The sequence below is a fragment of the Choloepus didactylus genome, chromosome 14 (genome assembly GCF_015220235.1).
Source record: "Choloepus didactylus isolate mChoDid1 chromosome 14, mChoDid1.pri, whole genome shotgun sequence".
Lineage (NCBI taxonomy): Eukaryota > Metazoa > Chordata > Mammalia > Pilosa > Megalonychidae > Choloepus > Choloepus didactylus.
In genome coordinates, this window is record NC_051320.1 from 36,836,869 (window position 1) to 36,861,216 (window position 24,348).

Consider the following 24,348-nt stretch of genomic DNA (forward strand, 5'->3'; position numbering starts at 1 on the left):
TCATCCCCTGCCACTCTGGCCCGTTATGATTTTATATTTGCTGCCCTGGATATCTTTAACTTGGGTCATGCTTCTACCGGATGTCAATAGTACTACTTATCGTATGAATAACGTTTGTTGTGTATTTTTAATTTTTCATTATTTCTCTTAATATATATATGTTGATTTTGCATTTTAAATATTTAATCTGATAGGCCCTCATTCTGCACTGTGTTCTCAGATACAATAGCAATTTCAAGGATAAGTCAGCAGCAGCAGCTCCAGGTCTGCAGAGAAGGAATACTTTTACCCCAAAGAACAACCTTGACTTTACCTTTTTTCTACTAGATGATTGGAAATGAGCCTGAACAGGAAGGTGGTGCAGAGAGGTTAGAAGAGGTCAGAGTGAAAACAAGGAGCATGAGGCTTGCACATATAAATAGTTACGAATTCCTGATCCAAACCTCTAATCCTGGAATACTGGCTCACTTGGCACAGGAGATTCTCTTTCATTGGATCAGGCTATGTTTACAATGCACAAAGATGTGTGTGTGCATAGGTAAAATCTCAAGATAGAGGTGGGTAAGCAAGATTTTAAGAATGAAACTTCTATACTCCTCCTAAGTTTCCTGAGAATATATGTTTGGAGCAAAAAACTAGAATCCTTTATCTTTAAAAAACTCTACTCTTTCTACTTGGCTTCCAGATGGAACTCTGGACAAAAGCTTCTTTTTGGTGCCTGGACCAGTAACTTCTGTTGCAGTGGTGATAACAGTGTCCTGGTGGCTAGTGGAGATTTCATTTACAGTGTGTTAGATTGATAGAAACATACCTCACTGACAACTGTCTTTGTGTTGAAAGAGGAAAAATGTAATAACAATGCATTAGGTGATGTGTGCCTGATCCTGGGTGCAGTCTTCCTAAAATCATGTCCCCTTCTAGTTTTTTGTTTTGTCTTGGCTTTGTGATCTTTACATGTTGCTTGGTGATTGCTATGTGTCCTACTTTGTGAAAAATAACATGTTAGTCTTCCTCCATGTCGTTTTAGGATGTGCCAGTTTGAAACTGCTATGTACCCCAGGAAAGACTATGTTGTTTAATGAAATCTTGTGGGGGTAGATTTATTATGGGTCAGATCTTTTGATTAGGGTGTTTCCATGAAAATGTGATCCACCCAGCTGTGGGTGAGAACTTTTGATTAGATTATTTCCATGGAATTGTGACCCCACCCATTAAGGGTGGGTCTTGATTAGTTTACTGCAGTCCTTAAGAGAGCTCAGGGGCCAACACAGACCAAGATGCTTGGAGATGCAGACAGAAAGAGGTTTGGAGATGAAGCCCAGAGTTTGCCCTGAGAGAGGCTAAGAGAGGGACGCTTAGAGAGAAACACCTTGGGAGAACAAGCAAGGATTCAAAGGAGCTGAGAGAGAGAAGTTAAGAGACACAGAAGCCCAGAGACATTTTGGAGAAAGCCATTTTGAAACCAGAACCCAGGAGCAAAGGACCAGCAGATGCCAGCCACGTGTCTTCCCAGCTAACAGAGGTGTTCTGGATGCCGTCGGCCTTTCCTCAGTGAAAAGTGAAGGTATCCTCTTGTTGACGCCTTAGTTTGGACACTTTTATGGCTTTAGAATTGTAAATTTGAAACCTGATAAATCCCCTTTATAAAAGCCAATCCATTTCTGGTATTTTGCATAACAGCAGCTTTAGCAAACTGGAACATAGGGTATTTATTGTTCACAAACTTCTTTTTGTATTAAAAAAAAAATAGCCAAAGCATCTCTTTCAAAAGATTCTGCATCAGGCAAAAGGATTTGAAATATAAGCTTGAGCACCCCTCTTCTCAAAGCGGGAGCCTTTACCCATTCTTTCATGCATTCCTTTCCTTAGTCCCAATTTTGGACAAGATCTCTTCTTCTAAATACTAACATCTGTCCTACCCTTAGCCAAAACAACAAAAAGACACATGCATATATTTAATTCTCTGGGTGATTTTAAATACTAAACAGACTTGAGTAAAAACCTAAATAAACCATGGACTCCATAGCCCTCAGTTTTAACCTGTATCTCCTCTGGATGAAGTTGACTCCTTACGTGTTCATGCCAAATCTTTAGACTGCTAGATGTGCATGGACCAAATCTGTTTACTATTCTTTAATCCCAGCACAAAGGGAAGGGAGAGAGAGGGATTAGGAGGGGAGTCCACATAGAGACTTGAAATGAGAGACTAAGAAAGGAAAGAAGAATGACTGTCCTATACACTCTGGAACTCTTTGGCTGATGCAAGAAATCTATATCAAAGTGGCCACAAGATTATTTAATAGGATGTAGATTGGATACAACTCAAGTCCACGTTTATTGCTAGAAACCAAAATTTCGTCTTGAATTTACAAAAAGAAAGTGAGGGAGGAAGGAAAAGCAAGAAACTGTCTGTGTTCTATCTGATTTCTTTCCCATCATTTCCAAACTGCAGAAGACTGAACCTTCTTGGAATGTTATGACCCAATCACTGGGGTATATTTATTGGATGATTAGTTTTGTTGTATGGATTCTTCTTTTCCCTTGCTCCTCCAGGTGTTTTCTAACATGTTAATACTCTCCCTCCTCTCTTCTTTTTCCTCAAAAAAAGCATAATGAATGAATAAAGACTTAATGGTACTGAAAAATATAATAAAGTAAAACACTGACAGAGTTGCATGCAAGAGAATAAAAGAACAATGACTACTAATTGGTACAGGGTTTCTTTTTGGCATGATGAAAATGTTCTAAAATTAGATTGTGGTAATGGTTGCACAACTCTGTAAGCGTACTTAAAGACATTGAATGGAACGCTTTAACAGGGAGAAGGTACGGTATGTGAATTGTATCACGATAAAGCTGTTAGAGTGAGAGACTGAGAAAGAGGAAAAATGGTGAATGAATGAATATGGAGCATTACATTTGAAATATTCCAGAACTCAGTCCTAGGCCATGTTCCCTTCTCTACCTATACTACCTCCCCAGGTGCTCCCACCTATGCCATCACTTTGAATATTGTCTAGGTGCCCGTGACTTCTGAATTTCTGTCTCCAGCTCTGTTTTCACTGAGCTCAAGCCTATTCGACATCACTATTTGGAGGTCTAACAGACATCACAACTTTAACACAGCTAAGACAGAACTCTGGATTCTCCTTCCCAACTCGAATCTTCTTCCTCTGTACATTCCCACCTCAGTAATACATCTCCATTCACAAAGCTTACTGCGGCTCTCCAAGTAGAACGTGTGAGGAACTCTATTTGAGTCTTGTTCTCTCCTGTGTCCTTGGAGCTGACAAAGAGTAGGAGTTCAGCAAATATTTCTTGAATGAATTATCCGTGGGGCTATAGTTAAATCAGAATACATTTTTTAAAAGCAATCAAAATATCAGCTTGTCACTGAACTTAACCAAGATCTTTACAGTACCTCAATTTTAACATATATAGACATAGTTTCCCAACAATGAAACCTATACCACTTCCATTCTAATTTTAAACGTAAAAATGATTTTCCCAAATAACCTCTGTGCTGGAGTGCAAGGAAACCTGAGTAACAAAAATCAATACGGGTAGTTGCAAGAAAGAACTACCCTAATAGAGATCTCTTTTAGAAGAATAAAGAGCTAAAAGAATTGCTGTCACCCAACAGATGGCTAAAAGCACATTTTCAGAACCTCTTACATACCCATTAAACACTTGTGTAACAAGAAATGCAAATAGCAGTCCCTGCTCTCTTCTCAGAAACCCTACCTAAGGTCACTTCAAGACTTGGCATGTACCTCCCTTAATGCCAACCATTCCCTTCCCACCCAAGATGTGAAACTGCTCAGCAGTTACACAGGCTCGGTCATTCATTTCTCCCCATTTTATGAGATAATTTTTACTGCAACAAATACATGATGAAATAAGACTATTCTCCTTTCAAACAGATACTCTCCACATAACCATTTTTATAAGTTCTAAGATCCTTATTCTAATATTTCCACTATTTTTCTAATACCTTATTAGACTAGTTTGAGCTGTGTGTGAACCTGCAAGTTGAAAACATTTTCAAAAATTTACATTTAAAAACATTGTCTTTAAATTAAAATTTGGGCCCAAATCCAAATCAATACATATTAGTGAAGTATGGTCTTCAGTAAGTGCTTGCAGCTTACTTACAAAGCATGTACAAGCTACATGAAAGTGTTTATGGCAATATATGACAACTGTATTTCACATTGTTTTAATTTATAATTTGCTCCAAATTAAAGTCTCCTTTTTCCTTAAATTTCCATTGTTGCTTAGGTACCAAGTCCAATTATTTTTTTAATCTGTTAGTCCCAACTGTCTTCTGAAGTGTTTCACAGATATCTATGTCATTTGGTATAAAATTACTTTATATATATTTCTTTTCACAGAAACTGCCCCATTCTTCTCTGAGGCTTATTTTCCAAATCTATAACATGGGATTAATAACATCCACCTCCCAAGGTTATTATGAGGGTCAAATGAGGTTGGCAATAAGGGCCCTCTATAAACTACAATGCATTAAATGTTGGGTAACACTGAAGTAAAGGTTCATTGACACCCCATAAAGAGTTCCTAAACAGGGTACACAGTGTTCATAGTACTGAACCCCTTTATCTGCAACAGTCACACTATTATTGACATGAAGTGTTAATCCTAGCATTCTAGTAAATGTATATGGCCTTTTCATTTAGGCCGTTCTGATATTTTCAATCTTTTTTCTTTTAGCATGTGTAAAACAGATTTTCAATATATTTTCCTGGGCATAAGATCATTCTGATTTTCTGCTTTTTGTTTCTGTCAGGATAGCACTTCATACCTGCCTATCTCCCCCACTAGACCATCATGGAGCCTGATTTATCAGACAGGCAGTGTTCTCTACCAGTTTGGTTTTTTTTTTAAGGTTGTAAACACCATTTATTGTTTGCCACCAGCAATGTGTATGAAAGGTTCACTGTACCCTCCACAGCATCAGCTTTTTTTTTTTTTAATCATTTTTTATTGTGGAATATAACATATATACGTAGAAGTGATAACTTTCCAAGTACAATTTAACAAGTAGTTAGAGAGCAAATTTCCAAAAATGTTATGAGTTACAGTACCATAATTTCAGCTACTTCTTTATTTCAAAATATAACATACATACCAAAAGGTGTTAACTTTCAAATTACCATTTAACAAGTAGCTATAGAACAAATTTCAAAGAATGTTAGGGGTTACAGTTCCACCATTTCAGTTCTTTCCTTCTAGCTATTCTAATACCCTAGCAACTAAGAAAAAGAAAATTATATAAAGATTCAGTATTCATAATCCTTTGTTAAATTCCATCTTGTCTGTTGCTACCCTTCCTCTCATTTAATCACCTTCCCAATCTTCAGGGATGTCTAGGCAGTGACCACCCTAACTTGTTCATGTTGAAAAGGGGTGTTAACATTATGGGAAAAGGGGACACATCTGGTGATGATCTTAAAGAGGCTGCTGCCTCTGGTTTGGGACTTAGCTGGCAAAGGAGCTCTCTGAATTCTCTACCAGTTTTAAACTTCAAACACAAGAATGGTATTCACATATATATTCACAAGTGAAAAATTACTGCATAAACTATTTCTTTTTTCTTTCTTTTTAGAAACTTGATATTGAAGAAATTAGCTTTAGGAGGAAAAATATTTCCAAGCTTGGATAACCTGCTAACAACACTTTAACTCTAATCTGTGTTTGTGAAATTTCCTTTACAGTTTATTTCTTTAATTATGCAGTTTTAGTTACCTATTCCAAGTTATATGCCACTTATCCAGGGCTTCCCTATTTAGAAAAGTAATTATAAACCAGTATTTCCCAAATATATCCCAAGTTATAGACACTCGAGAAAAAAATGCCTCTGTAGTCAAATAAATATGTAAAATGCCATAACCTTTATTTTCCCCCTTAGATATTCAAAATAGTTGATGGTTATACTAATATTCCAACTTTCCTTATGTATGAAATATTTTATAACTAAAAAATATGTATCAAAAATTTTTAACTTTATACAACCTGGAATTTCCCGAAGTTGTTAACCACAGAATTCTCTTCTCCCCCTTCCGGACATCTCCCTAATAGTAGAAGACAGGTGGGTATAAAAGTTTAGAGGTACACTTTGGGCTATCTATCCCACCTACCTAAAGAACAAAGAATGACTCTTTCACTAATCAAAAGTACAACAGGGTGGAGACAGGGTGAGAGAGGCAAACCCACACCTCAGGGATTCCACCTCATGGGCACGTCAGAGTTGTCTTGGAAAGGTGTCATCATTGTATTTCCACAGCAGCTTCTGGAAACACATATTCAATATGTGTGTGCTAAGTCTTTCCTCCCTCCTTTTGGAGAGTTGCCAGGTACTCTCCAATACCAGAGCCATAGATCTCAACAGACTGATAAACATAAGAGATAAAATGTCCCTGCCTTCTTTGCACAAGTAGATAAATGATTCATAGCTTCCCAAGCAGAAAGAGAAGATTAAAGCTCACCACACATTGGGATGGAACCCACTGAGCCCAGATGAAAGAAGTCACGTCGGGAAGCAGCTCTCTAAAACAGCTCAGTAGCATGGAACAGGGAGGAGGTTTAACAGTCAAAATAACTATGCAATTTTGGATCCTCAAAGTTTTTTAAAAGATTCCTTTCTGAAACTACAAAAGAAACAAGCTGCCCTCCAGGTCTAAATTTAGGAGGTCTCTGGCCATATTTCATATCAACAGCCACTGATGGAATAATATTATCCCAGTTTCCTATATGATAAAACTGAAGCATAGAGATATTAAGTAACCGGCCTAAGGTTATGCATCTAACAAGCAGAGAAGCTAGAATTTGAATCCAGAATGCATGTTACATCATTTCTTGATCTACAAAGAAATAACGGAGGGTGGGGTAGCTGGAAGCATCACTTGCCAAATCTGATTCAAATCTGTTCTCTCCCAACCTACTAATGAGCCCTCAACAAAGGTCAGATTAATAGATTAAAATTACATTGTCTGCAGGTTTAATCAAATGGTATTTCAAGGAACATATCCTTTAAAAAATTGGATTTAATTTAAAGAACTGGAGCATTTCTGACATTCACTTATTTTGACTAGCCATCCCTAATTAATCCAGTTGGGGAGATTTTACTTTCATTTAACCTTCCACTATGACAAGAACATAAGAAATGTTAATAGATAACAGGTAACTTTCACGTATAGCATTGACACAACACACTTGCAGTCCGTTCTCACACAGTCCATTCTCACGGGGCCATGTACAGGCCTTTGATTACTTCTGCATCTCAAGGTCCTGTGTTGTTCTGCAAGATGAACAAGACACCCCCCGCCCCCCTACAATACTGCAAAGTTCTTATCCTAAAATTATAGCCTCTGCTTCAAAACTCTCCAGTCAACCCTGTTACCCCTTCATATAAATCACACCATTGGATTTTCCAAAGCAGTATCTTCAATGAGGTGTAAGAATTTAATCACTCTAATTCTACTACACATATCTCAGAGTTATATTCTGTTCTGTTTCATCCAGTAGATAAGAAGACACGAGGGCTATTTTCCAAATTCCGTGATCTAAATTTGTCCTTAGTCTAGCTATTCAGGAATTACCTCCTGGTCAGACTGTATTAACCTTCAAATAGATTGTTTGGTTACAATTGTTTCAGGGTATATATCAAAATTACATCCCAAATTGTGGAAGCCAAGTAAGGAAGGTCTCATGGCAGATCTAATCTTGATCTTAAGGATAAAGAGGAAAATGGGCTTCAACCCTCTTGGGAAAGAAACAACTTGCCAGGCTTTTGTTAGACCATGGGCTCCCTGAAAGTGGAAACAGGCCTGACTTACTGTTGTTTCCCCACATGTGGATACGGTACCTGGCAAACAGCCGCCCCAAGAAATATCTACTCACTGAGAGAATGCCAAGAAATTTGGACAGCAAACCCAAAGAAAAGCAGTCTTGTTCTTATGCATACACTCGGCTAAGATAGGTTAGTTATGAGGGTCTCCAAATATTTCAATTCTCAAATATTTCAGGTCCAATGGAAACCATGCATTTACCTTGAGATTGAGAAGGGCAAATAAAAGGTCAAGTTTCCTCGACTTTAGCAAAGATTAAATCAAGTCATTGTGACAAGGCTGGTTATCTTACAAGGCAGGTTACCTGTGAGCCCCTCTTGAAGTGGGAGGGCAAATTCATCTGACAGGGACAGATTTACAATGAAAGGGACCCAGTGTTTTAAGAGGGCTAGTGGGCACACAGCACAGGCCCCCTCTGGCTCCTTCTCACCAACAGGCAGGGGTCTAAGCAGATTCAGGATAGGTCTTGACTTCTCACTTTTTCTCTTCTTTTCTCTAACGCTTGTGTTATAGGACACTCCATGGTAACTAGGAGTTAGGATTTTGGTGAGAAGCCCCAGTTAAGGGCTGATTATAAATTATGTCTTCTAGGTCAGTTTACCACCAGCACCAAACCTGGGATTATGGGCACTGAGTTCACAGTGAAACAGGCCTATTTTCCATTAGTTTTCATCTTTTGAGTACACACACCCTTTGAAGACCTCACAGGGAGGGTGACTGGCCCCCCCAGGATTCAGTCACAGGCACTTTATGAAGGACAAGCATTCCAAAAATAGAAGGTAACAAGCAGTGGGTGGTAGATCACTTCAGAAAATTGTGACTTTCTTTCCACAAGTCTAAGATGGTGAACTGTAGATCATGCCTGGACCCAAAGAACCAAACCAGAAAGGGCAACAGCTTGGGACTGGCAGAGTGGGATGCTGATCGGGGCCCCACCTAACTTGCCAAGCAGCCCTGCCTGGATACGGCATTTCCCTGGCTCAGAGTGTCAGCGTCCCCACTGGGTACTGAATTACTAGATAATCTCCATTTCCTTTCCAACTCCAGCAGTGTACAATTCAGTGAATGACAACTTTGTCTGGTATCTTAAGCATATGCCTTTCACACGAGCCAACAACACAGACCATTTGCAAGACACATACTTGTTAGCAAATTCAATCAGGAATTCAGCCTTTGCTGCACAGTCCCTGCCAAAGGCTTCTTAAAGTCATCTGATATTCAAGAGATAGTCTAATAGATGTGTTAACCATCCCTGGAGAACTGGCACAGTGGAAGCAGGTTCTATTTCGATTAATATTTATTGAGCACTGAAAGTGAGAATATTGACATTTATTATCTCATTTAAAAGCCTTTCTCCCCCAGTTTTTCTATAGATGAAAACTTGATAGAACCACTAGCACTCTTTGGTGTGCAGGTTTTTCCTAAACTTCTTATATCAGTAAACTATCCATCCACCTAGATTCTCAACACTAAACTGTTACAAAGCAATTCAAAGGACAGTCGTGGGCCTTATTTTCTCAGCCCCCCTACTGTTCTTGCCTTCACTAAATAACAACTCATTACTGAATCCTTCATCGGTTTGGCAGTATCCTTGTTTTTTTTTTTTTAATTAAACTCTAGTTGAAGATATTGTTTACAGTGCTATTTCATATTCCTTATACCAGAGCCCCAGATTGGGGGGTGGGATTTTACCACTGCACATAAATTTGTATGCTTCCTTTGATCAGATATTGAAAACAATATGATACAAAGTTTCTCATATTTGTCTCATTTAAAGCCCAAAGCAGCATCCATTGTAGTAACCAAGCAACACATCTCAGATGGCTAGTTGCATCTATTCTTCTATTTGCTTAGCCATCCCAAATGCTTCTGCTAACAGATGGGAGTGTAAATCCCAAATAAATACAGGGAAATTCCAGTTGAGTAACTGAAAGGATGGGCTATGGCATCAGACAACCTGGGTGTTAAACCATCCTCCCATCTTGGGGCAGTACGGCCTTGGGTGTCAGTGTCCTCAGCTGGAGCATATTGATTCCCAAGTCATAATTTCTCATGAGACCAACTTTTGTATAAAGCATTTAGCACAGTTCCTGGCATATAAGATTTCAACAAATAGTCACTGATATTAATATTAGTTTGGAATCCCAAATCCCATGCTCCTCTCTTTTTTTCCACTGCTCACCCACCTGGCTAAACCCCACCCCTGCTAAATCCAGCTCTCCGCTTTCTCTACAAGAGGAGATCAACTATTATGCTTAAGAGTGTTAGCTCTGGAGTTAAACTGCCCAGCATTGTAGCCCCTGTTCTGCCCTGCAAATTCTTTCTTTAAGCAATTTTAAGTGACTTATCCCTTCTGTAAAATGAGGGTAATAATAAAAATACCTGATTCATGGATATGTAATGAAGTTCAAACAAAACTCTACACTTAAAGACTATTCTGACCAGAATAACTGCTCAATAAATGTTAGCCAGGATCACTTTTATTATTATTACTCTATGTATGAGCCAAGGGAATGTAGTTGAGAAATCAAACAACCAGACTGCTTGTGCTGTAAATGTATAACCACAAACCTCAGATGGGTACTTAATATCATCTGGCAACTCTATTTCATTTTCCTAGTAAGTTTGCTCTCCCACTCTCTGAAAACACTATTCCATGCCTTCAGCTTTTACTGCAAAAGTCCCTCACTCTCAGCTGCCGATCTCCCAGCTGCTGCATGGGGAAAAGAGAAATTATCAGACAAGTACTGCTTTTTCTGACACCACACAATCTACAAAATTACCCACAGACTCATTTTTCCACCTTCTCTCTAATTCAATGGGCAAAGGGTCCTTGCTTCTCTCAAAGGCAAACCCTCTACTTGGGTTCCAGGTCCCTTCACCTACAGTTTTCCCAGAGACTTTACCCTTGCTGTTATCCCTCTTCTCCCTGCATCTTCAGTTCCTCCCTAATGGGTCCCCAGTGATCCTCACCTCCTGGTACCCTTGTCTCCGTATAATCTCCTCCCCTCAAGTGCAAGCAGAACCTGTGATTCACTTCTAACCAACAGAATATGGCAAAGGTGATGGATGGGATGGTCCTCCTGTGATTGTATTACATTATAGGAGACTCCATCTTGCTAGCAGATCAGCTCTATTCTCTTTTGCTGGCTTGATGAAGCAAGCAGCCATGTAAGGAAGTTCGCATGACAAGGAATTGCAGAGGGCCTCTAGGAGCTGAAGGCAACCTCCAGTCAACAGCCATAAGAAGTTGGGGCCCTCAGACCTTGAGATGCAGGAAATGAATTCTGCCAACAACTTGAGTGAGCTTGGAAGTGCATTCTTCCCAGTCTCATCTTCAGATGAGAACTCAGCTGCCTGATACCTGACTGCAGCCTTCTGAGACCACAAGCAAGAGGACCAAGTTAAACCAGGCCCAACTCCTAACTCATAGAAACTGTGAGAATTGTTTTAAGCGGATAAATTTGTGGCAATCTGTTACACGGCATTAAGAGAAGCTTATACCTTTCTCCTCCACCAGATAATTTGCCTCATGCTCTAGTCACTACACCAGAGTCTATTGTTTTCCATCTTTAAAAATACCAAGATGGGGAAGCGGGGCAAGATGGCGGAGTGGTGAGGAGCAGAATTTCGTCTCTCCCCTAGAGCAGCTGGCAATTACCCAAGAACTATGTGAAACAGTATTTTCAGGGTCTCCAGTAACCAGTCACACATTGGACACAAGTTTGGAATTGGAGGAAAAGCTGAGATCGCAGCGAACTTGTAAGTTCCCCAGACCAGGGGTCTGGTGCCTCCCCACCCAGACCTCACAGACTGTCTTGCTGCCAGATCCCTGAAAGGGGGGGGGGGACGACAGCAATCTGCTGAGGGCAAGAAGGGAGGCTCAACCCAGCCTCAACTGCAGAATTAATTAACAAATTAATTAACTAATTTTGGGAGCTGGGGTGCTAAAGAAGGGCTGGGCTCCAAGAAGTGGGGGCATGTAAAAGCAGGCACCTATTCCCAGACTCCAAAAAAGCCATTTTTTTTCCCCCTACATTTTGTCCCTTCTGGCTTCTCACTGATCCCTTATCTTTTTGCATTTTAGTAGCCCCCCGGCAGGGGTGGAACTGAAGCTGTTGGAGAGTAATTATCAGACAATAGCCCAAAGCATATCTTTAAATGCTCTATTCTGACACTGACAAAACTTCCAGGCTGGGGAAAGACTTTTAAAAGAGACTCTTTTTTTTTTTTCTTTTTTCTTTTTCTTGTTTTTCATTTCTATTTTTTTTTTTTAATCTAAAAGTAATATATGCGGTTATTTTTCTATCAGAAAGCCCAGGTTGAGGGACTAGGCTGGGCTTGGGGGGAGACAGAGTACCCACAGTGTCTTTGAGTTCCGTATTCACTACTGAAGGCCTCCACCCCAGTCTTTAATTGGCAACTCAGGCTGACCAAGGAATCTACCTGGAGAGGCCCCAAAGAGGAGAGGGGAGAAGGGAATAGTGCCCCTGAGAGACAACTGGAGTTCTGAGGATTGGGAGAGTGGAGGGAGGTCCAGCTCAACTGGCAGTCCTCCTTCTGGGAACTCAGACCCCAGGGGCTGGAATTCAGATTCCTGCTTCAGTCAGCCATGCCCCTGACAGGATCAGAGTCACCAGGAGAACTAAAGGCTCCATACCTCCTTACACTGGTGGAGGAGCTACGGGCTGGCAAGCACCACCTGCTAGACAGGAGAGGAAAAGCACCAATTCTAAAGGCCTCATAGGAGGGTCTCATTCTCAGGAAAACTCCATACCCTCCCAATGAGACCTGGGCCTCACTAGACTGGGAAAATCTGACTAGGGTCAACCATATCTGAGGAGACCCACTCACAAAAAGGTTACATAGAGGCAGAGCAAGAAACAGAAAAAACAAGAGGGGAACAATTCTGATCAACTAAATAGAACCTAAGTTAGAGGTCTAGAATAAGTTGAACTGAATAACAGAGGCCAGAGAACAAAGCCAACCAACAAGAAAACCACTAGGTAAAAGACAGAAAACAAGCTCCAAAATAAACTAATCAAGAAAATCAGATGCCTAGACAACTTACGATAACAAGCCATACCAGGAAACATGAAAATATGGACCAGCCAAAGGAACAAACTAATAGATCAGCTGAGACACAGGAGTGGAGGCAACTAATGCTAAATAAATTTGATGAAATGAAGGAAGATATAGCAAAAAAGCTGAAGGATATAAAGAAGACACTGGATGACCATAAAGAAGAATTCATAAACTTAAAAAAACAAATGGCAGAACTCATGGGAATCAAGGCCACAATGGAGGAGATGAAAAACACAATGGAAGGACACAACAGTAGATCTGAACAGGCAGAAGAAAGGATCAGTGAACTGGAAGACAGGTCATTTGAATTCATACACACAAAAGAACAGATGGTGAAAAAAATGGAAAAATATGAGCAGGGTCTTAGGGAGCTGAGTGACAACGTGAAACGCACAAATATACGTGTTATAGGTATCCCAGAAGGAGAAGAGAGGGGAAAGGGGGCAGAAAGAGTAATAGAAGACATATTCACGGAAAATTTCCCAACTCTTATAAAAGATAGAAAATTAGAGATTCAAGAAGTACAATGTACCCCAAATAGAATAGATCCCAATAGACCTACTCCAAGACACTTACTGGTCAGATTGTCCAATGTAACAGAGAAAGAGAGGATTCTGAAAGCAGCGAAAGAAAAGCGATCCATCACATACAAGGGAAAGTCGATAAGACTGTACAGATTTCTCTGCAGAAACCATGGAGGCAAGAAGACAGTGGCATGATATATTTAAGATACTGAAAGAGAAAAACTGCCAACCAAGAATTCTATATCCAGCAAAACTTTCCTTCAAAAATGAGGGAGAGATTAAAACATTTTCAGACAAACAGACACTGAGAGAGTTTGTGAATAAGAGACCGGCACTACAAGAAATACTAAAGGGAGTGCTACAGGCTGATAGGAAAAGACAGGAGAGAGAGAGTTGGAGAAGAGTGCAGAAATGAAGATTATCAGGAAAGGTAAAAGGAGAGGAAAAAATAAGATATGACATATAAATTCCAAAAAACAAAATGGTAGTAGAAAGTACTGCCCTTACAGTAATAACACTAAACATAAATGGATTGAACTCCCCAATAAAAAGACACAGACTGGCAGAATGGAGTAAAAAAACAGGACCCATCTATATGCTGTCTACAAGAAACTCACTTTAGACACAAGGACAAACATAGACTGAAAGTGAAAGGTTGGAAAAAGGTATTTCATGCAAACAACAACCAGAAAAAAAGCGGGAGTAGCTATATTAATATCAGACAAGTTAGACTTCAAAAGCAAAACAATTAAAAGAGACAAAGAAGGACACTATATATTAATAAAAGGGTCAATTCATCAAGAAAACATAACAATCATAAATATTTATGCACCAAGCCAGAATGCCCCAAAATTCATGAGGCAAACACTGCGATCACTGAAAGGAGAAATAGACACCTCTACAATAATAGTTGACTTCAATACACCACTCTCATCAATGGATAGAACATCTAGACAGAGGATCACTAAAGAAACAGAGATGTTGAATTGTATGATAAATGAACTAGACTTGACAGACATTTATAGAACACTACATCCAGCAACAGCAGGATACACTTTTTTCTCAAGTGCTCATGGAACATTCTCTAGGATAGACCACATGCTGGGTCACAAAACAAGTCTCAACAAATTTAAAAATATTGATATTATACAAAATACTTTCTCAGACCACAATGGAATGAAGTTGGAAATAAAAAAAAGGCAGAAGGTCATAAAATTCACAAACATATGGAGGCTAAACAACACCCTCTTAGAAAACCAGTGGGTAAAGGTAGAAATTACAAGAGAAATTAGTAAATACCTCGAGGCAAATAACAACGAAAACACAACTTATCAAAACTTATGGGATGCAGCAAAGGCGGTGCTGAGAGGGAAATGTATTGCCCTAAATACCTATATTAAAAGAGAAGAGAGAGCAAAAATTGAAGAGTTAACTGCTCATCTGGAGGAATTAGAGAAAGAACAGCAAACTAACCCCAAAACAAGCAGAAGGGAAGAAATAACAAAGATTAGAGCAGAAATAAATGCAATTGAGAATAGGAAAAAAATAGAGAGAATTAACAAAACCAGAAGTTGGTTCTTTGAGAAAATCAATAAAATCAATGGACCACTGGCTAGGCTAACAAAAAAAAAAAGAGAGAGAGCAGATGCAAATAAATGCAATCAGAAATGGGAAAGGAAATATAACGACCGACCCTGCAGAAATTAAGGAGATAATGAGAAGATACTATGAGCAACTATATGATAATAAACTAGACAACTTAGATGAAATGGACAACTTCCTAGAAAAGCATAAACAACCAACATTAACTCAAGAAGAAATAGATGACCTCAACAAACCAATCACAAGTAAAGAGATTGAGTCAGTCATCAAAAAGCTCCCAAAAAAGGAAAAGCCCAGGACCAGATGGTTTCACATGTGAATTCTACCAAGCATTCAAGAACGAATTAGTACCAATCCTGCTCAATCTCTTCAAAACAATTGAAGAAGAGGGAAAGCTACCTAACTCTTTCTATGAAGCCAACATCACCCTAATACCAAAACCAGACAAAGATACTACAAAAAAAAGAAAACAATAGACCAATTTCTTTAATGAATATAGATGCAAAAATCCTCAACAAAATACTCGCAAATCGAATCCAGCAGCACATTAAAAGAATTATACACCACAACCAGGTGGGATTTATTCCAGGTATGCAAGGCTGCTTCAACACAAGAAAAGCAATTAATGTAATACACCACATCAATAAATCAAAGCAGAAGAACCACATGATCATCTCGATTGATGCAGAAAAGGCATTTGACAAAATTCAACATCCTTTCCTGATGAAAACACTTCAAAGAATAGGAATAGAAGGGAACTTTTTCAATATGATAAAGGCAAGGTATGAAAAACCCACAGCTAACATCACACTCAATGGGGAGAGACTGAAAGCTTTTCCTCTAAGATCAGGAACAAGACAGGGATGCCCACTATCACCATTGTTATTCAACATTGTGCTGAAAGTTCTAGCTAGAGCAATTAGGCAAGAAAAAGAAATAAAAGGCATCCAAATTGGAGAGGAAGAAGTAAAACTTTCATTATTTGCAGATGACATGATTCTGTATGTAGGAAATCCAGAAAAATCTACAGCAAAGCTACTAGAACTAGTCAATGAATACAGCAAAGTAGCAGGCTACAAGATCAACACGCAAAAATCTGTAGTGTTCCTATACACAAGTAATGTGCAACAAGAGGAGGAAATCAAGAAAAAAATCCCATTTACAATAGCAACCAAAAGAATCAAGTATTTAGGAATAAACTTAAGCAAGGACACAAAAGACCTTTACATAGAAAACAATAAGAAACTGCTAAAAGAAATTGAACAAGACCTGAAAAAATGGAAGAACATACCATGTTCATGGATTGGAAGACTAAATATAGTTAAGATGGCAATTTTACCTAAACTGATTTACAGATTCAATGCAATACCAATTCAAATCCCAACAACTTACTTTATAGAAATAGAAAAACCAATAACTAAATTTATTTGGAAGGGTAAGGTGCCCCGAATAGCCAAAAATATCTTGAGAAAGAGAAATGAAGTGGGAGGTCTCACACTACCTGACTTTGAAGCATATTACAAAGCTACAGTGCTCAAAACAGCATGATACTGGCATAAGGACAGATATACTCATCAATGGAATCGAATAGAGTGTTCAGAAGTAGACTCTCGCATCTACGGACAACTGATCTTTGATAAGGCAGTGAAGCCGAAGCAACTGGGAAAGAGCAGCCTGTTCAATAAATGGTGTTTGGAGAACTGGATATCCATTTCCAAAAGAATGACAGAGGATGTCCATCTCACACCTTATACCAAAATTAACTCAAAGTGGATCAAAGACCTAAACATTAGCACCAAGACCATAAAACTCTTAGAAGAAAATGTAGGGCAATATCTTAAAGATCTTGTGATAGGAGGTGGTTTCTTAGACCTCACACCCAAGGCACGAGCAACCAAAGAACAAATAGACAAATGGGATCTCCTCAAAATTAAACACTTTTGTACATCAAAGGACTTTGTCAGAAAAGTCAAAAGGCAACCTACACAATGGGAGATGATATTTGGAAACCACATATCAGATACGGGTTTAATATGCCGAATATATAAAGGAATCCTGCATCTCAATAACAGAAAGACAAACAATCCAATTAAAAAATGGGCAAAAGACATGAACAGACATTTTTCTGAAGAGGAAATACAAATGGCTCAAAAGCATATGAAAAAATGCTCAACTTCACTGGCTATTAAGGAAATGCAAATCAGAACCACAATGAGATATCATCTCACACCTACCAGAATGGCCATTATCCAAAAAAACAGAAAATGACAAGTGCTGGAGAGGATGTGGAGAAAGAGGCACACTTATTCATTGTTGGTGGGAATGTAGAATGGTGCAACCACTCTGGAAGACAGTATGGAGGTTCCTCAGGAAGCTAAATATAGATTTGCCATATGACCCAGCTATTCCATTGCTGGGTATATACTCAGAGGAACTGAAACTTAAGACACAAACAGACATTTGTAAACCAATGTTTATTGCAGCATTATTCACAATTGCCAAGAGATGGAAACAGCCCAAATGTCCATCAAAGGACGAGTGGATAAACAAACTGTGGTCTATACACAACATGGAATATTATGCAGCTGTAAGACAGAACAAAGACATGGATCATGTAATAATGTGGATGAACCTTGAGGACATTATGTTGAGTGAAGTTAGCCAGAAACAAAAGGATAGATTCTGTATGGTCTCACTAATATGAACAGACATTAATGAACAAACTTTGGGAGTTAAAAGCTGACAACACAGGCGACCAGGAGATAGAAAGAGGGCAGAGATCACCCATTTGATGCTGAAGGACTACAGAATGTTTAGGATTGATTGCATAGATCCAGAAATAGATAGCATAGTACTGTGTGATGGTAGCACGATATTGTAAGTACACTGAACAAAGATGTCTGTGAGTAAAGCTGAAAGAGGTGGGATAGGAGAATGTAGGACACCAGAGGTAAAGATAGATGATAAAGACTGGGACTGTATAACGTGGCAAAAACTGGAGTGGCCAATGACTGTTACTAAATATACAAATATAAAAATGTTTTTGCATGTGGGAAAGCAAATGAATGTCAACCATGTAGAAATTTGAAAAGGGGATGGTATTCAGGAAAAAACATAATCAAAGCAAACTGGAGTCTATGGTCAACAGTAACATTGTAATATACCTCCATTAAATGTAACAAAGGCAATATGCCAATGCTAAATGTATATGAGAGGGGGATATAGGGGAGGAATATGGGATTCTTGGTAGTGGTGTTATTTGCTGTCCTTACTAGTATATTGTATTGTATAACGTTATTTTTCTTTTTATCATTTTCTTAGTGCTAAAAAAAAAAACAATTTTTTCTTGTAGTAATCAGTATGTTCAAGTGCTGATTGTGGTGATAAATGTACAACTTTATGATGATACCATGAACAACTGATTGTAACTGTGGATAAATGTATGATGTGTGAATATAATTCTATAAAATTGTAGGAAAATATATATATAGGAGTAAAAGTGCTGGAGAAAACATGGTAAGAGGGATGATGCCTCACCAATATGGACTAACTACAATGTGTAAACTCAGAATTGAATCTTAGAACATAGCCTAACGTGGACATAATAATTGTAATAGTCCCTAGATTGTAAGCTATTACAGCAGTTATCTCTATCCCTGAATTGTAATGCCTATCTCTAAACTTTGAGATGCTGATCCCCTAGCGTATAACCTGATTGGTCTCTGGAACAATGCATATCTCTGAGACACCTGAAACTCAGAGCAAGAGCTCGGCAGACATGAATGTCAGTATTAGTGCATACAGCCACTGTCAAAAAAAAAAAAAAAAAAAAGCTGAAAAAGAGCCCAGACTTCAATGAGTGATATGAATGAAGCAGGTCTGGTTAAGACCAGGGCAAGCCAGGCCAAAGGGTAAAGGTTGAAACTGATTGTGTTTTAAAACTTCAACTTCCATATGAGACCAAGGGAATAAATATCTATTTGGTACAGAATCTAAATTTTCTAAATGATACAACTCTACAGTTGATTTGTTCAAATACCACAATTGCATGGAACTTTGAATAGGAAGTAAGATACGGTAGGTTAGTATAGGCTGGAGTGAAATAGTGACACATCCCAGAGTAATTTGGGCAGATAATAAAAAATATATTTACAGCCTCCCCCTCCCCAGCCCCGAGGATCTAGGGGAAGGTGAGGATGTGTTGGACATCCTCACCTGGACTGGTGTTGATGTCACAAACATTGGGACTGGAGGTTTGATGTGCTGAGCCCTTGAGCATGGGACTTGCCCTTATGAAGCTCATTACCACAAAGGAGAGTCTAAACTTGCATGTAATGGAGCCTAAGAGTCTCCCCCTGAGTACCTCTTTGTTGTTCAGATGTGGCCCTCTCTCTCTCTAACTGAGCCATCTCAACAGGTGAACTTGCTGCCCTCCCCCCTACGTGGGACCCAACTCCCAGGGGTGTAAATCTCCCTGGCAATGCAGAATATGACTCCTGGGGATGAATGTGGACCCAGCATCGTGGGACTGAGAGTATCTTCTTGACCAAAAGGGGGATGCAAAATGAGACGAAATAGTTTCAGTGGCTGAGAGATTTCAAATGGAGTCGAGAGGTCACTCTGGTGGACATTCTTATGCACTATATAGACAACACCTCTTACGTTTTAATGTATTGGAATAGCTAGAAGTAAATACCTGAAACTACCAAACTCCAACCCAGCAGTCTGGACTCCTGAAGACAATTATAGAATAATGTAGGTTACAAGGGATGACAGTGTGATTGTGAAGACCTTGTGGATCACACCCCCTTTATCTAGTGTATGGATGAGTAGAAAAATGGGGATAAAAACTAAAGGACAAATGGGGTGGGATGGGGGGATGATTTGAGTGTTCTTTTTTCACTTTTATTTTTTATTCTTGTTCTGGTTCTTTCTGACGTAAGAAAAATGTTCAGAGATAGATTGTGGTGATGAACGCATAACTATGTTATCATACTGTAGACAGTGGATTGTATACCATGGATGATTGTATGGTGTGTGAATGTATTTCAATAAAACTGAATTTAATTAAAAAAAAAATACCAAGCTGATATCTCTTCCAGCTCCCTTTCCAATAAAACTTCTCAGAGAGTTTTTCACATGCATCACTATGTCCTCACCTTTCATTCACTACTCAGCCCATTCTGGCCACACCACCAAAACTTCTTTTGCCAAGGATACCAGTAAGTTCCATATTATCTAATCCAAATGGACCAGCCTCTATCCTTATCTTATTCAGTATGCCAGTAGCATTCAACACAGTTTATTACACCTCACTTTTTGGGAATCCTTTCTTCTCTTGGCTTACATTTTCTAGTTTTCCTTCTATCTATGGTCTTGATTGTCTTTACCCAAACCTGAACGATACTGTGCCCCAGAGTTTGATCCAAGGCTCTTCTCTCTTCACCCACCACACTCTCTTTCCAGTCCCCAGTTTTCAATGACATCAATATGCTGATGACTTCCAAATTTCCATCTCTAGCCCTGACCTCTCCCCTCAGCTCTATAACCTACAGTCATTGGCCTAACTGCAATCTCCACTTGGACGTCTAACTCTCATCTCAGACAGCATGTCGAAAATCGAACACTTGATTTTTCCCCACAAAAACCTGTTGCTCTCCCAGTTTTTTCAATCTCAGTAAACGGCACATCTAACCAATCTTTGTATCAGGGCCACATCCTTCATTCCTTCCTTCCCATCACCGCCCCCTCACCCAATCCATCAGCAAGTTTCCATTGGTGGCTCTTTCCAACACATCCTGAATTTGTCCACACCTCTCTAACTCCATCCAGGTCCACCTAGTCAAGCTGCCCTCACATCATCCGGACTACAGTGATGTCCACGTACCTGCTTTCTCTGCCTCTACTGCTGTCCCCTGTATTCCACACAGCATGACCTTTCAAATATACAAACCACCTTACAGGACTTTAGTGCTTAAAACTTCCCGAAGGCTTCACAGTCTACTCAAAAATGGCCTGCCAGGCTCCATATCGCTGTCCCCTAGCTGCCCCTCTGGTATTTCTTATACCTACAAAACTCCAGCCACACACACCTTTTTCTCCATCCCCACCTTGAGACTCTTGCAATTAGGATTCCTTCTGTCTGGGAAAGATATTTTTCCCACTCTGCATGTCTCAGATCTCAGATGAAATGCTACTTCCTTAGAGAGGTCTTCCCCGTAGTACCTGTCTCCTCTTCCCTCTGAACTCTAAGGTATCATCTGTCTGAACTCAGCATGCACCACAATCTGAAGTGCCATGCTTATTTATTCATTTATGTGTTAGATTATTGCTATGACTTTTCTCATTAGATGTGAGTATCTGGGAGGTATTCACTGTTGTGTTCTAGAATAACACCCGGCACATTTGAATAAATGAATGCATGGATACACGTAACACACTGACATTCTTATATGCATTATAATAGAAAGTATCTCATGGTTCATTAGAAAACTCTCTTCAGCTGTAGTGTCAATGTCATTAAAGGAACAAAAAAATGATAAAATTATGCCACAAACTATTCAATACATAAGTTTCTGAAAAGTTGTGGGCAAACCAAAGTGGTGTAAAATGAAGCCTGTTTTGAAAGGATTTAACAGAAATTTGTTAAGAGATGTGAAAAGTCATTTTTGGTAAGGCAAATTATCACACCCTAGTTATTCTGTTTTTATAGTTTTGATTTTTCCCACCTTGGGTTTTCTTTGTTCACAGAGCATAAATTATTATTAATTTTTCCTTCTATCACAAATTGTGCAATCACTGTTCAAACCACAAGACACATCTTTAATCTTCTAGAACAAAAATGCTAAGGAGTCACTACTCTTATTACTCAATGTCACTGATGTCATGTGACAATTCCAAACACAGCTATATCCTGAAGCCATACAATGCAGGCTTTTCAGCAGACCCTGGTAATGAGTGTGGTCTGGATTCCAACAAGCAGCTGTCAAAAACTATCATTCCAAATGACAATTTGCCGAAAATTTCTCACTCCCAGGGCTTCCAGGGGTGGTCCAGGAAATAAATTTGTGCCCACCTCTACTCTGGGGCTATTCTAATCGCCAATGTTTAACATTTCCTTGGAACTGCAATTTCATACTTTGAGGAGCTTTTTCATTTTTGCAAGCCCCAAAAGATTTTTTTTTAATAGTCTCTATTAAGTTCACTTGTTTATGTATTTTTCTTCCTGAAATACCAGTATCTTCGGAAAACTCCAGTAAATAGTTATTCCATTGATTTGAAAAACAACTCATTCCATTCCTTACCACTTGCTGCCCTCAAAACTTCTTAGCAACATACAGGGTGCATGAACCTCAACGTGGTTTGCTTTGTCCAATCGCATGCCTGAAAGCCTAGCCAGTCAGTTGTGTAATAATAAACCCCTTATCTCCTGAAGATACACAACCGGAAAAAAAGATCTCTTGGTGCTTCAATGCACGGGAGACTTCGCTAGAATTCTCAGCAGATACTCATATCCATTTCAAATGCCAGATTCCCCTACTTTTCTTGATTTCCTATTTTTTTACCCTTTGCAATTTCGAGAGGGAAAAAAAAACCCAAATGCTAAACAACATTGAGTTTAAACAGAGGAGGGAAAGGGGCAATGTCAAAAGCTGCTAGCAAAATGCAAGTAGAAGCCAAGGGCTTGGGTTCTGCTCTACTGGGCTTTCCGGTTCCCTCAGAAGTGCCTCAGATGGAAACTTATCAACAATTGCTCTTGGGAGAAGGAGGGGTGGGGAGATTGACAGGAGAAGCTGCTTGTTAGTTTCAATAAGCTTGGATAGCCCTCAAAATAAGAGAAAGGGGACATTCCTGCTTCTTAGGGAAAAATAAAATCTCACACACACACCCACCTCGCCCATCCCCACGGGGCTCAAACCCGCGCCTACCTCGTCCCATTTCCAACTTCCCCACCCCAACAAGGAGAAGCGTCCTTTTCCTGCACCCACAAGAAACAACAAACAGATCTGGCCTTTGAGGAAAAGGTGAGCGGCCGCCTGAGAGAGGTGCGGAACTGGGGGCCCGAGGCGCAAGCAAATCAACAGTTCACAACCCTGCCCCGCGTCGCGGCCGGCGCCGCCTGACACACCCCTCCCGGCCGGGTCTCTGCCGGTCTCCAGTGCCCGGCCCCAAGCCCGGCTCCCTCCCGCGGCCGGCGGGTCCCGCGCGCGCCACCGCGCCCAGCACGCACCTTCAGCGCGCCCCGGGCCGGGCCCTTGGGGACCGCGCGGCTGGGGCCGAGGGGCATGAAGCGCTCCTCGCTGTCCTCGTCGTCGTCGTCGCCATCCACCACCTCGACGACCACCTCCTCGTCCTCGTCTTCCTCGTCATCATCCTCCTCCTCCGCGCCCCCTCCGGGCTTCTCCTCCACCCTCCCGAGCCCCCTGCGCCGCCGGCCTCCTCCTTCCTCGTCCTCGTCTTCCTCCCCCAGAAGCAGCAGCACCGGCGACGAGGTGGCGGCGGTCCCGGCGGCCCGAGGGGGGCCGGTTGCGGCGCTGCGCGGTGGCGGCGGCAGCGGCAGCGGCGGCCTCCAGCTCTCCCGGGCCGAGCCCGGGGCGGGGGGCGGGAGCCCGGGTAGAGCAGCTTCCCTAGCGGCCGCGGGCCCCGGCGGCTGCAGCGCGGTGCCACCGCGGCGGCTGCCCAGGCTTGAGCGCTTGGCCAGACGCCGCGCCTGCATGCCTGCTGCGGAGTGCCGGCTGAGGCGCGGGGCCGGAGAGTTTGTCACCGCCTTCTCGTCCTCTCCTCCCCTTCCTTCGGGGCAGCCGCTCTGGCCGCAGGCGCCCGGGGCGCAGGGCTGCAGGGGACTGCGGGAGACGCCTCCCCGGGCTTGCAACTGCCACTGGCTGCAGAGGCGCGGGCGCCGCCTTCGCTGGACCGGCCCGCGAAGACGCCGGCAGCCGGCGGCTACGGCGGGGCGGCGCGGCGGCCGCGGGCGGGGGTGGGTGTGAGCGAGCGGCGCGCTGCCGCCGCCGCCCGGGAGTCTCGGGCCTCGCTGCGCTCCATGCGGCCGGCGGCCGGGCCCGCGCGCGCCTCTCCCGGCCCGCTGCGCCCGCGCGCTCCGGGCCTACCGCCGCCCGCCCTCGGCGCGAGCTGTTTGTGTTGTGTATTTTCCACCACCGCCCCCCTCTTTGCGAACCATTCCTCTCAGCCCTCCGCTCCCCCCGTTCAGACAAAACCCGGACTGGATTTATATCCCTTACCCGCAGTCTCCGAAATTCTTGCGCTTCAAA

The 24,348-nt window shown here is 41.2% G+C and overlaps 1 protein-coding gene across 1 annotated transcript in view; it reads right to left on the reverse strand.

The window, feature by feature from the left end:
• The window catches only part of ZNF704 (zinc finger protein 704), a 265,604-nt gene extending 241,581 nt beyond the window's left edge, over positions 1 to 24,023 (reverse strand). The window contains exon 1 of the mRNA XM_037803600.1: positions 23,310 to 24,023. Coding sequence (XP_037659528.1) covers positions 23,310 to 23,795 — 486 coding nt within the window. The 5' untranslated portion in view covers positions 23,796 to 24,023. The remainder of the gene's footprint in view (positions 1 to 23,309) is intronic.
• Positions 24,024 to 24,348: the final 325 nt, after the last annotated feature.